General features: G+C 43.9%; 1 protein-coding gene across 2 annotated transcripts in view; it reads left to right on the top strand.

Moving 5' to 3' along the window:
• ADAMTS17 (ADAM metallopeptidase with thrombospondin type 1 motif 17) overlaps positions 1-14319 on the top strand; it is a 157345-nt gene that overhangs the window by 28232 nt on the left and 114794 nt on the right. For both annotated transcript variants that reach the window (XM_039557847.1, XM_039557846.1), the window contains exons 5-7: positions 2242-2325; positions 2666-2823; positions 8959-9002. In XM_039557847.1, coding sequence (XP_039413781.1) covers positions 2242-2325; positions 2666-2823; positions 8959-9002 — 286 coding nt within the window. The remainder of the gene's footprint in view (positions 1-2241; positions 2326-2665; positions 2824-8958; positions 9003-14319) is intronic.

The raw sequence follows: 14319 nt of genomic DNA, 5'->3' as shown, positions 1-14319 counted from the left end.
GTGGGGCAGGTGGCTGTTTCCTGAAGAACATTGTGACCTGAGGAGAGGAGCCCATGCTGGAGCAGGCTCTCCTGACAGGAATTGCAGCCCATGAAGGGGATCCATACTGCAACAGGGAAAAGAGTGTGAGGAGGAAGGAGCAGCAGAGAGAGCTGTTACAGGCTGAGGACAGTCCCCTTTCCCCATCCACCTGCATGGCTCTGGGTGAGGGGAAAGGAGTCAGGAATGCAGGAGTAAAGATGAGGTGAGAGGAAGGTGTTGTTTTATCTTTTTTTTCTCTGTATATAGATTATTTTAATTGGCAAATTAAATTTTCTCCAAGTCAAGTGTGTGTTGTCTGTAACTGTTAAGTGATCTCCCTCTCTGAGGGAAAGGTTAATGTTCCTGCTAGGCAACACAAACTGCCATCAGTGTGGGGCTCCTCTGGGCTTCATTTAAGAAAATAAGCAAACAAAGCTTGCATAAACAGGCAAAGTGGAGCGTCTTGCACTCCCAGTGGCTTTTTTTTTTGTTTAGTGTCCAATTGCTGCTGCTTGAGCTCTTCTGAGATCACTAGTGGATGGGAATAAAAGTGCAGTCAGAGTTATCCGTAGGACAGAGGGCACAAGAGAAAAGGAGGAAGGGCTGACAGCTTTCAAGATTGCATCCTGAGCTCTCCAGCAGCTGGTGCTTGGTGTGCAAGTTTTGCCAGGGAAAACACCCTTTGGAAGTTGGTGGTGTTTGGATGTGTCCGTGCCAGGTCTGGAGGCAGCTTGTCTGCTCTGATGGGAAGCCAAGCACCAGCACCACCAGGCTCAGTGATAAGGACCTGTTTGCTGGACTTATCCTCCTTTCATGAGTGGGAACTTCATGGGGTGGCCAGAGCTAGTGGAGAGCTGGGACACCAAAGACATCCATCCAGCCATCCATCCAGCCATCCATCCAGCCATCCCAGGGAAGTGTCTGTCAGCCTCTGCAGGGGTGCAGCAGGGGTTGACTCCCTCAGCCTGGTTCCCCAGTGACCCTCCCAGCTGAAGGTCCAGGTCTCCACTTAAACGGGTCATTGGTCGGAGCCCTTCTCTGCAAGTGTCAAGTTTATCCCCACCAGGTCTGTAGTGAGAGGCCCGAACTGCTCTACCAACACATCCCCAGGCTAAGCAAATAGTGCCAGCCCTTGTGGGCACTTCTACACGAGCCTCAGGGAAGATAAATGGCTCATTGTGCTCAGCTGAAGGTCACTGGGTCAAACACTGAGTAGCTCTGTCTTGCAGTCTGTGCCTAAATTGTAGGAAACATTTACGTGTGTGCTTAAATCCAACCCCAAGCACTGGAGAGTTCCAGAGCACTCTTCCACTGAGCACATTCCTGAGTATTTGCACAAGTAGGAAAAATACCAAGCGTTGAAAACATAATGTGCAAGATCTGCTCGTGTCTCAGGTTTGCTGTAGGAAGTTACTGAGCCTGGGTGATGCTTGTAGCCAAACGAGCTGTGAGGAAGGAATATTGCTTACCTGGGGCCAAACCTGCCTCCCATTTGTCAGGAATCTCTCTTCACTGGTCTTGATTTTGGTTTTTTTTATTAAGCAGGGGATACAATATTCACCCAAGATCTTTTATGTGGCATTTTACACCTTTTTAAGATAAACCCTTCCCTCACCTTTCTTGATACTGTCTAGTTAAAACATTTGTACACAGAGAAATGGGTGGAATCAAATTCTGGCATCAATTAAGATCTTATATTCTAACCTATAAAAATGAGGTGAAGTATCTGAGCTGGAATGCAAAATCTGGAGAAAGTAGTAAGGTAGTTTCCGGTGCTATTTTTGTATTTCCTGAGGCTTGTGTCATTATGTGCTGCCTTATTACTATTCTCTTATATAAGATATGAAAATAACAGAGGGAAATTGCTTTTCCATTCTATTTCCTGAAGTCTAAAACACACCATTATTTCATCTTGCATTCAGATAGCTCTGATATTTAAATGCTGAAGATCCATGTTAGTTGGATGCTTCGTAACGTATGTCCGTGCTCCTGAGACTTTATGTTTAGAGTTCCTTTGGAATATTTCTATCCTTTCCACAGTAACTCTTAAAAAGTCTTTATTTTACTGAGTGTAGTAGCACAATCCTTTTATGGGAGTTTTTTGTGTCAGTTTTTAGAAGGACAAGTGTCTACCTTTAGTCACAATTAGTTTCTTCAACTATTACGAGGTCTTGGTATTGCCACTAATACACTCTGGATGTTTTCTTTGCTTTTTGACAGGTGTACAACATGTTCCAGCATCAAAGCCTGGGAATTAAAGTCAACATTCGAGTCACCAAACTAGTCCTGCTTCACAATCGCCCTGTGAGTTCCAACTCCTTTCTCCCTTGCTCCTGGAATTGCATTGTGGTGTCCCACAGGGTGGGAGGGGGATGTGGGACAGGTCTGGCCTCAGCATCACAAACTGTGAGGAGTTGCCTGTTCCAGTTCACCATTAAAAGTGGCAGTATTAAAGGTGGGAAGTACAGGGGCTGTAGGAGTGAAAGGAATCAGAATCCTTTTATTTATCCTTCCTGGTAAATCTGTCTGCTTGTAGCTGCAAACCAGTCTCAGGAGTTAACTGTTACAGAGAGGTCTGATGCTTTATCTAAAGACTGTGGCTGATATTTCTCCTTTTATATCTCCTTTTTTCTCCCCCCCAAAGGCGAAGTTGTCCATTGGGCATCATGGAGAGAGATCTCTGGAGAGCTTCTGTCAGTGGCAAAATGAAGAATATGGTGGGGCAAAATACCTTGGTAACAACCAGGTTCCTGGTGCCAGGGATGACACCCCTCCTGTGGATGCTGCTGTTTTTGTGACCAGGTATGGGAAGGTCTGGTTTATCAGTGTACTTCATCTAATAATGCCCATGGTTAGTGATGGGGTTATCTGGTCAAGCAGAAATCTAAGAAAAAGATGATACATTTGCTGTTCAGATGCCTCTGATGAAAGTGATCTGTCTTTTGTACATTCTTAACAAGATTGTACAAAGGCATCTTTCCTCTTGAGCCAAAGTGTCACAGTCATGGTCACTCTTCTGTGTCACAGTCAGGATCAGGATGTGGCTGTAGCACAGGAGGTTTTCTTACACCAGCTGGTAGGAGTGGAAAAAAACAGGGGAGGTTTTGGAGCCCTCCTTCCTAGGAGAAAGAAGGTGTGGAACTGAGAACACAGCTGAGCTCAGGTGCTCTGTGTGCAATTAGGGATTACTCAACTGAGCAGTCTGAGAGGAGCAGACAGTGCGTCAGCAGTGGGGAGGGAGTTATCTCCTAAGGAAAGGGGGAGAGAAATACCATAAACTAAATTAATTTGCTCTCTCTTTGCCCGAGGAAATAACCACTTTAACACCTCTCCTCTATCACAACTGGGGTAGAGGAGGGGTGTCATTCCTCATTGGTTTGTGTATTTGAAAACTCCTGCATTTATTTCAGATGTGAAATGATCTCTTTAGAAATACTTGAGCAAAATTCTTTGCATCCTGGAGCTCTGAACTTACTGATGTGTCAAACACATCAGATAAAGCAAGAAAAAGGGTGTTGTAGGGACAACAGTCTTTTTTCCTCTAACTACCTGAGCCCAACCTCACAATACAATGCAAGTCCCATGTTCCCCACATGGGAATCAAATTTTGATTAGCAAATTTTGATTAGCAAATCTATGGTGTTTTAAGTTTTTTGCATCCTTTAAGATGTAAATGAAGTATTGATTATTACAGAAGTGATCTCTGAATAATTAAAGTGAGCACAAAATTATGGTGTGATATGGATGCTCATGGGGCTAGTAAAACACTACTTCCTACCCCTTCTTCCCCAGTTTGAGACAGGAAATACCTGTATTGCAGTTCAATATTACTCACCTCTTTCACCTATTTTCTCTGCCAACAATTTAAGTAGAAATACATGTTTTTGCATAAACTACCATGCTGATTGTAATAATCTCTTGCGTTAGATTTGTGTTAACAACCCCAATACAAACTATCCATGGCATTCTGGTGAGTTTTCAGTCAAAGAGCTGGTGAGCAGGGCATGAGGCCAGCAGAGTTCCTGAGAAAGCTCCTCCACAGATGTGTGTGCAGCTCCCCCAAACCCTGCTCCCTCCTCTATTCACTGGAGTCCACCAAGCACTTGTGCAGATACTTAGCAGTTTAGACAGGGGGAATAGTTCCTTTGAAGTCAACGGGCTGAACATCCTGGTTATAGTTAAGCATGTGCTCCATTGGATCAGGGCCTAAATAAATAACGAACATTTTTGTTAAACTCATCTGGCCATCCAGTTGTCCTGCATGACAAGTGAGGCAGAGAGAATCTCTTCTGATGGGCTCCAAGCGCGGGGCGGGGGGAATGAGCAGAGCATTTCATCTCTGCAGACTCTCTGCAGCCTTCAAAATTGAATGCATAATGTCAGGCTAACTGAGTTGGACTCAGGCATCTGAGGAAGAACTGTAGAAAGAATTTGTAGGAGGAATTGTTCAATGGATTTGCAGGGTTTTGCAGTGGGAATAGCTGAGAAGGTACAGGTTTGGTTGGGTTAGAAACTAGATTCAGCTTTGGTGAGAAAGTTCAGGCCAGAAAGCACATGGCTGTGCATTGGAGCAGCTTTTTTCCTGCTGGATAGGCCAGCAGTATGTACTTGGAGTCTTTCCTTCTTTCTTGCTGTGTCCTGTCATCCTTAACCCATCCTGCTTCTGCCTCATGGAGGATGCCGCATTGTTTGGAAGACTTCTGGCCCAGCAGACCCATTCCTGTGCCAGGGAAATGAATTTTTCTCCTCTTGGCATTGGAACTGTGTGTGTGTGTGTCCCTGGACCCTCCCCAGACTGTACAGATGGACCAGTGGTAGAGGATGTGGGAGCAACACCATGTCCAGCACAAGCAATTGCGCCAGAAAAAGCAGAAGCTGAATTTTCAGCAGCTGCAGCTGCTTTAAGGACTAGAAACAGATTCTTTGGGGTCAAGCTCTGAAGAAATCCCACTGGTTCCAATCTGGCTGGGTTCATTTGAAACACCAAGGCACGCTTGCCTTTTGAAACTTCACCTCTAAGTGATGTTTCCCATACCCTCATTTGTATGCAAAAGTGGATTACTCAGGTGGCAGATATCCCTCCTGTGGGATTTTAATAGTATCCACCTGAGTTCCAGGTAAGAGACACACTGTGCCTGTGAAATAAGGTGCACCTTTGTCCTGCTCAGTAAATAAATGAGACAGTGGGAATAATCTGCCACAGCCCTGAAGGTCTGAATATAGTGTTGTGGTCTCTATAATCATCAGACTTTTCTCATTCAAATTCTGGTTTTGAACTTGCAGAAATTCAGATCTCTGGCATCTTTGGATAGTGTACTTCATATTTTAACAGGCAGCTGACCAGAATAACTTCTGTCTGCAGAATCTGTATCTTAGTGATTTTAGAAGCATGTCTCATTTGAAACACATTCCCCCTCTGTCTTTTGCATTCTCTGGGAAATCTTCAGGCACACTGATGTTGTCCCAGCTCCTGGCTGGAGGTGTTTGGGTCACCTATTAGACTATAGGTGATGTGATAGCAGAGCAAAGAATGTCCCAACACTGACAGGAACAGGATTCAGAGCTGTCTTTAAGCAAAGACTTGTTTTTTCCTGACACAGTGGTGTAGTTGTTCCATTTGCAGCCTGTTCCTCCATTCCACATTTCTCCAGCCCTTTGCCTTCCCATTAAATGGGCAAATGGAGGAATTCACTGTGCATCAAGGAAACTGGGCACATAGTGCTACTAAATGCACCTATGGATGTGGAAAGTTTATTTTGGCAGGTTCTGGACTGTACCAGTTTCCTCTGTCCTTTAGCTTTATGACCCTGCAGGGTTAGACTGGACGAAAGATGTCATTTGAAGGATGCTGGGAATGGCCATTTAATAGAATACTTCTTATTCCTGTTGCACAGTTCAACTACTTTCCTTCTGTCTCACAGGAAGGACTTGAATTGCAGAGTTTAGTTTAGCATAGTTAGGTATTTTTTTCCAGTTGGTGGGTGCCAGATGGAAGAGTGACTGTAGAGGAGTTCTGAGCTCTTCTGGCTATTTTTATTGAACAAAACAACTGACTCGTCATTTTTTTGAGAATTGTTGTACTCTGCTAATGGAAACCCTCTGCTGGGTACCACACATGATAATGACTGAGAATTTCACAGGTCCCAGGATGAGAACTTGTGTCTGGCTTGATTCAGTCAGTGGCTAAAAAGTGAAGAGTAAAACTGGTTCACAGCTAGAGCTGTGATTTCAATATATTGTCCAAGACCTCATGTGATAAGGTCAGATGTTGAATTTGAACTGCAGCTCCTGGAGAAAGAGTTTTATTCCAACAAAGTTCTGTAAAAAATTCTGCTAATAGAACTGTGTCTCTGTGATAGGAGACCTTTGCACATGCAATGAGTATTAAAATACCTTTTCTATATTGTTGAGTATCATTATAGTATCAGTCATGTCAAGCTCTCACTTCAAAAATATAGGTGCAGTTGAGCTCAAAAATGTGCCAGAGAGACACCTGTGATTGAAACTTTTTTAAAAGCAGATCAGTTTCAGGTGCCAGGAGCCATTTAAATCACTGGTGTGACTGAGCCACAGGTGAGACAGATCATTCTTAACACCCTTCCAGGCTGTAGGACTGTACGAGTTTCAGTAATGGGTTTTGTGATGAGGTGTCTCCTTGCCTTTGGAAGAAGACTGAGACCAAGCTTGTTTGTGACTAAAGGTCTGGATGTGCTTTTCTGTTTGGCCACGGAGTTTTGGGGTACAATATTTGCAATGGTCCAGATGGTTTAAATCCTGGAATTTTCTTACATATATTTGAATAGAAGATGGAGTCTCTTGGACTTGTGTTTATGATAGTTTTAAGGATGCGCTGAACAGGTTTTATACTTGAATTGCCAGTGATGTTCAGTTCTGCTGCTGATGTGCTTCAAGCCCTTCCCTGACCAAACAGCATCACAGCACTCTTCACACACAAGGGTTATTCTACCTCAGTAGGAGAGCCTGGAAGTTGTGCTGGATCATTTACAGACCCATTATTTAATGGCATGGTGGTAATTCCTCTGTGGAGCTGCCAGAAAGTGCCAGCCACCTTTTGTTGTGGGACAGCGCAAGGAGCTGAATTTTTTTGTGCGTTATTTGCAGTGCTGGACAGGCTCTGGAGAGAGAGAGGCTTTTCTAGCTGTGGCCTCCTGCCATCCACTAATAGTTCAGCTATCTGTTGTCACAAGAAAAGCATCTGTTTGATTTACCAGTTTATATAACATAATAAGTCCTTAAATAAACCTCTGTCAAGCTGGGTCTGGGAAGTCGAGCAGGCGCGCTGGTGCCAGCTCCGTCAGGAGACTGTCATTAGTCTTCCTTGGAAGGGCTGGAATGCCAAGGTGTCGAGACACAGTTGGGCTGCAGTGAAAAATGAAAGCTGGGGCTGGTGTGTGGTCGTAGCTTCCGATTTTTGTTTGGTTCCTGTCTGATTTTTTTAACACTTTGATGGTTGGTATGGTTTTTCTGCACTGAAGCATGGTTGGTTTTCAATGTCTGCTTAACAAGAGCTGGTAATGGCTGTTTGTGCTCTCCTTCCAAGCCCTTGACAGCTTGATTTGTGACTTTCATAGGAGTTTGGTGTGGAGGGTCTGGATTCATCAGCCACAGTCCTGGGCCTTAAATCCCTTTTCCTATAAACCTTAGTTTCATAACTTTCTTCAAGGAAAGAGCACTTTTAATATTTATCTATTTTTATATTTAAGTATTTTCTTTTTCTAAGTATTTATCTTTCTCTGAGTATTTTTGATTTTCCTCCTGCCAGACTCTTAAACTCCAAATCCCATGGGGACTCAGGCATTTCAAATGGCACACTCCAAATGTACTAACAGGATTCTCTTGCCTCCTCCCAGGGTGAGGAAAGCCATGGTGATAGAGACTACAGTTCCTCAGGTTCCCTTGGGTTAAGGAATTTCTGAAATGTTTTAGCACATGTGATGTTTCTCTCCAGCTCCTCTTTATTGTGGATTGCACTGCAAAGCAGCCCTGGTGAAGAGAGCTCCTAGAAGTTTAGGTCTAAGTGCCTATTGAAATGTATTCAAGCTATTAATTTAGTTATAAAATACTTTCCCTCACACACTTGTTTTTCTGTCATGAGGAATCTCATGTATTAAATCTTCTCACAGGAAGTGTCAGTGCTTTGATGGTGAGCTTCAAGGCTTTTATTCTGTTTCTGTTTAATACAGCTCCATGGATCCCTCATTGATTTGTGGGTGCCAGTGGCATCTGTAGTGTCTTCTCCTGCCTTGATGAGATATGGGGAACCAAATGGAGTCTCTTGAATCTCTCTGTGTTGGATTCAAGCCATAAAATGGCAAATCTGACTATGATCAATTTTGCTGAAGCCAATTTACCTGTTACCTGGCAAATCCTGAAATTCTCTTTCTTCTTGCATGTCACATCTGTCTTTCTCTGTTTAGTCCTGCTTTTTTCATGTTCTTTTCTATTCTAGTGGAAGAAGAAGGAAAAACCTGAAGAATTGAGAATTTCTGGGTACACATTATTAGTTCTGTGCCTTCAGGCTGTGCCTCACGCTTCTTCTACTCCCACTGTCTTTTAGGGTGCATCACAGGATGTCTGCTCCTTTTTGTTACAGTTCTCTTGTGAAAAGAAGAGCTTCAGTTTTAATCTAGTTGTGGAATAAGTGTGACATCACAGACTAAGGCAGGGCTCTTTTAGGTGCTAAATCTTAAGTCTGTTAAGTTGGACTGTGGTATATGGGGCTGATTCATATAATTGCCTGTAATCTCAATAGCAATCAGTGGTGCTATCTGTGTTGTCATCGTGTAGACTGCACAGCAGCCTTAAAAAATCCCCAGACCTCAACACCCATATGTGAGTCATGCACCACTGCTTTTTCCTAGCCTGGAGTCTGGAGGCACAGGATACATTTCACTTCTGTTCTGTTTTTCTTTCTAGGACAGATTTCTGCGTGCACAAAGACGAGCCTTGTGACACTGTGGGTAAGTCCAAGAAGCAGGGGAGGGTATTTTGATAGCCACCTCTATGCTAAGAGGAGTGTTCTGGACAATCTTTCACTCTTTGGTTTGCTGTAATGTTGGTTTTGCTGTTCTGTGATGCAAATATGGATTAGCTGAGTAGAGTATGAACTATAAGTAATCCATTAAATTTTAACCCCTTCTAAGCTCTGGAGGTCTCTGGGTTCAGGAACTATTCTTAAGTATTTCTGCTATGGAATGGACACAGAAGAAACTGCCTTGTGGTGTGTCTGTATGATGTTCCTTTCAGTTCTCTCTCACCTCAAACAAGAATTTGCTAACTAAGGAGTGTATTTCCCATTGTGAGAACCTGTGTGGCATTGCCAGATCAAGCTGGCACTCAGACGCTGGAGAAGAATATCTCATTGTAGGAAAGCCAAGTTAAATCTTCTTTTCAGCCTCCTGCTCCTCCTACTTCCTAACTGCCTTTACTCGTATCCAAAGCCTGCATACACAGGGTCCTTACATCCCACACATTAAATACTTTATTTATTTATTTCACTCAGGTAGCAGTAACCTTGACTGTGTTCTCCTGGGGTTTTTTTTAATCCCTACAGTAGCAGCAGTGTTTGGAGGCACTGCCCAACATCCTCTCTGTGATGATGGCGTGATTTTTTTTGAGATTTGCCTCAAAGTCAAGTGGTCCCTTATCCTCCATTCTGTGTAAATTTGGGATGGATCCTAATTTTCAGCTTTTCTTACACTCCAGTGTTCAGGGAGACACTTGCAGGGGTTATGTTGACAGTGGACGATGCAGAGCAGGGAGGGAAGTGCCTTCAGCAGGAGCCCTGTGGAAAGCTCATCTTGGAATGCAGGTCCTTTCCTCCCTGGTGTGGGGATCAGGTGAAAGAAGGAAACGCAGATCTGGAGGATACATACACATGAGCAAGGACTGGCCTCTGTGTCCAAGTTTTTTCTATTTGGAATCTCTCACAATGCATTTATTCTGTGTCCAATGGAAAACACACTTCCACTGAGGAAGGTTTTTACACCGTGTACCTGCACCTGGAGGTGTCTGTGGTAAGATACAATAAAGCAGTTTAAAAAAAAAAAAAAAGAGAGACAAGCTGATGGAAGACACATGCTGACTAAAGTCAGAGCTCTTTCCATATTTAAGGAGAGTATTGTTGAAGATCTCTATTCAGGGAATTATATTACCAGAGACAGCATGACTAAGGAAATATTTTTATGACTTCTCTGTTCTTACAATACCCGAGTTATTTCTTGTGCTGCAAATTACTGCAGGCTGTGGCTGCAGTGGAGAAAGCAGAAGATCACAGCAATGAAGGTTAAACTCACTTGTTACTCTTTCCAGCATAGTTTTCCAAGATACTTAGAAGGGTGAATGTTCCTGGGACAAAACTAGTCTGGCCTCTTTGCTTTCTTCAATCCTGCTTTTCCTACCTTCTCCCCTGACACTTTGATTATGTGGCAACAAAGCACTTACACCTTCACTTACACATTTTCTGTGCCCCATTTGTCCTTGTTGTGCCATTTACATTTTTTTCATGTAGGCAGCAGAAGAATAAATTAATAAGTGTTCTTTTGTGGCATGCAGCTGGTTTGAGAAAGTGATCAGTGTTGGTAGTACTAAATTTTAACCATGCAGAAGATTCTCCAGTCTTCCTTGTTTGTCAGAATAGCGAGAAAGAGGTGTCAGTTGTAGAGAATAGCCACCATTCTCTGCCCTGTGCACATACCTGGGTGATAAGAGCAGCAGTGTAGTGTGGCTGTGACTTGGGCTTAATATGAATGCAACAATTGAGACAGGTGGATGCCCATTGATCCTCCATATTGGCTTATGAAGGTTTATCTTGGTGTTTCAACCATCTCTGCTGTTGCCAGATTCCTGTTTCTCACTCCAGCTCCCAGATACTCCTCTCCAAATCAGCAGGACTGCCTGTGAAAGCAAGAAGTGACTCCAGTGAGTGACATCACGTTTGGTCTTGACGGTGGTGCTGCGGTTGTCGCACTCTCCAAAGTTCTCAGCAACTTGCTTTCATTTCTTGCTTTACACTTGAATGGATGAAGAACATGATCTCAGCAGATGCATGTGTGTTTCTACACCTGCTTATGGCTGAGGTTGGCCCTTACAATGCCAGTGCTGCCATCCTGTAAATTCAGCGAGCAGCCTCTCTCCTAAACCAGGCTGCTGCTCTATATAAGGCAGAGTATCTGGACTCTTAGACTCCTGATTTCTATTCCCAGCTCTGGCACTGACTCATTGTGTGACATTTGGCAAGTCACTTGCATTCTGAATGCTTCTGTCTACCTCTGTGAAATGAGGATTTTGAGTGCAAAGCTACAGGAGATTGCATGGCTTAGGGAGGTCTCCTATAAAGAGTGTGGTGTTCTTGGGGTGTGATGCAATACAAGTCCAGAATCTAATGTTGCTTGGACATGTTCAAGAGACTGTAAGAAATCTGTTGGATTTTATGTACTGAAATAAGAGGACTCAGAGTGCTGTAGGTAATGTTATTTTCAGTGACAGTGCCTTGATTTTCTTTACACTGTGAGAAATAAGGAAGCAAAACTTCCCCTGGTGGAAGCCTTGAGCCCCAGCTGTTGTTCGGAAGTGGGATTACGAAGTTTAAATGGCTCCTAAGAGGTGTTCATTTGTGCTCTGAAAGATCCATATTGAAAAACCTGTCTGGAATCTTTGCCTGCCATGCAGACACAGCGAGAAACAGCAGCAGGAGGTTTGTATTTGTATTCTGGCAGGGGTCCCTCACTGAAACCAGTTGCTCTGGGGACTTGGTTCAAATTTTCTTGGCCCGGCTGCCAGGGTAGTGTGGAAGGTTACATAATTGCAGAAACAAGCTCAAAAATGGGGAAAATGTGTAGGTATGTCTTGGTGGGGTGATACTCCACTGTCTGCACCACGGAACAGAACCACGTTTGTGTAAGAAATAGTTTGTTAATGCTCATTGCCCCACTTGGTTGGGTAAGTTAGGCCTGGGAATGGATGAATTCCAAAGGAGGTGGACGGAAGGAAAACAATATTCCTGTGTGGAACAGTCATGTTCCAACAACTTCTGCTGTGGGACCTCTGATACACTCTGCAGTTTGAGCAGGAGGGTTCTTTTTGTGTGACACAGTCTCATCACACACCAGTCAAAATTCCAGAGTCTGCTTTGGGCTCATCCCTCGTGCTGTGACTCCAACTAGAGCTGCCGTTTCCTGCAGAAAAATCTGTGTTCCAAGGGAGCTGCCTCAGAGCCAGCCAAATTGCGAGTTTAATGTCTCACTATTAATATCAGGCTGCAGCTTGGAGCCTTGCACACTGTCAGAATCCAACCTTTCTGTGACATAAGCAGATTGAGAATGCCCCTTTCGTTCAATATTTCCACTGCCAGTGCCAAATAAGCAGCTTTACGGTTAGTTAGGAATGATCCTGCATATTTCAGGGCAAAGCTTGGCCTTCATTCCTTGGTGTGCATGTTACCCCAGATCCAAGCTGAAGCTTCCCTGTATTCAGCTAATAATAAAATTGGGGGCAGTGTGGAATTGGGAAATGGAAAATGAGAATGTGTCTTAAATATCCTTAAATTGCCCTGGTTAAAAATGACTTTACCTCTGCTGTGGTCACATGTGCTCCTCTGTGGCTTGATGTCGGGGAAAAGAAAGCAGAATGTGTGTACTGCAGAGGGGCAGGCTGAGCTGAAGGAATAGCTGCCTGGAGAAAAACAAGAACAGAGTGAGGTGATTGAGAAACATAGTTTTCCAGACTCTTTCCACAGAATCAGTGAATCAGTGTTTCGAGAAGAACGTTCCCATCTCCTGGCTGTTTATCGCAGTAAAGCATTTCCAAATATGCCCAGGTTTGGCAAACGAGGGACTGTGTCTCCAAGTAGGCTTTTTTTATTCCATGTAAAACACCTGAATAAGGGACATTTTTATCTTTTCCTTGGCCATTTGCCACATCTGGGTGGCCTGTCCACAGCAGGAGACAATTCTGGTCATCCTGCCTGTACTGTTCATTTAAATCTTCCTCCCTGTGTTGTATTTGTTTCCAGTCCCCTACCAGTGTCACAACAGAGAATTCATCCCCAAGGAAAGGGCAAAGACTAGCTGGTTTGCTCTGAGTGGAAAAGGAATTCTCACATTAAAAACATTTTCCATAGTGGTTCATGTTGAATGTTTCTGTATATTCCAGGGCGGGTTTTTATTTGATGCCAGAATAAATAGAAATACCTGCTGCTTAAAACAATTCATTAGAGCAGCAATGCCTGGCTTTAGCAAAAGCCTTGCTGGGACTGTCCTTCGGACCAAACCCAAACACAGCTTAATACATTAAAATGAACATACTGGAGGTTAAAACGTCCCTTAAAGAAACACCATTGAGTTGATTTGGTGTTTGGGAAAGAAAGGGGCCTCACAGCACTGCAAATTTCTGTCACTTGTGGCTCTGCAGGGCAATGGAGTCAGGCTGTTGGCTTTAGGAAACCAAAGGGAGCTGTGGTCCAGTGCAGTGGAAGAGTTTTTCCCTTGCCTTTTGGTTGCTTGGGATTAAATGCTGGGCTGCACAACCCAGACAGTGCTGAACTATGCTATTGGGCATATTCCTTGCTACCATCTCCCAGGCCCCACCCTACCCACCACAGCCTTCCAATTTCTTTTCACCAGCTAGCAATCCCTCCTCTTCCAGATTCCCACAAAAAATCTGTGTGCCAAGCGAGTGTAATATGAGATTGCATAAATCTCAATAGGAGCCCTGGGATAAGCACAGCCCCTCAGGTAATCGGGAATTCCTGCTGCTGTAACCCTTGCTCTGCCTCATTCAGTGTCCTGCATGTGCTTTTCCTTTTCTTGTTTTGGGGATGTGGCTTCAGCCAGGCTGCCTCACTGTGCAGTAAAGACCAGAGGAAAATCCTGCTTACACCAGACTCAGAATCTTGATGGTGGTTTCGCTGGGGTCAGGATCCTGGTCATGTTTCTAGACATTGTCTGAGACATGCAACCCTCCTATCATCTTATAAAGGCTTACATTCTGGTTTTATTGTTAAGGAAAGTAGAGCATTTGAATTTCATTTGCCTTTGCGTTTGTTTTGCAGCTCAGGAGTCTTGTTTAGGTTTGTCTCTATTCATTCCATGTACTGAGGGCACTGGTGGATTCTTGATCTCCTTGGCTGAAAAATGTCTATCTATCTGGAAAAGACACAGTAGCCAAACACGAGGTGATGTCCTTAGTTGGGAGCTCGTATTGTCCTGTTGCAAGGGCTTTTTGTAGAAACTAGGTGGTTGATCAGTCTTCTCTTTGGGAATTTATCAATCTGTGAGT

The sequence above is a fragment of the Corvus cornix genome, chromosome 10 (assembly GCF_000738735.6).
Source record: "Corvus cornix cornix isolate S_Up_H32 chromosome 10, ASM73873v5, whole genome shotgun sequence".
NCBI lineage: Eukaryota > Metazoa > Chordata > Aves > Passeriformes > Corvidae > Corvus > Corvus cornix.
This window is presented reverse-complemented; position numbering and strand designations above follow the sequence as displayed.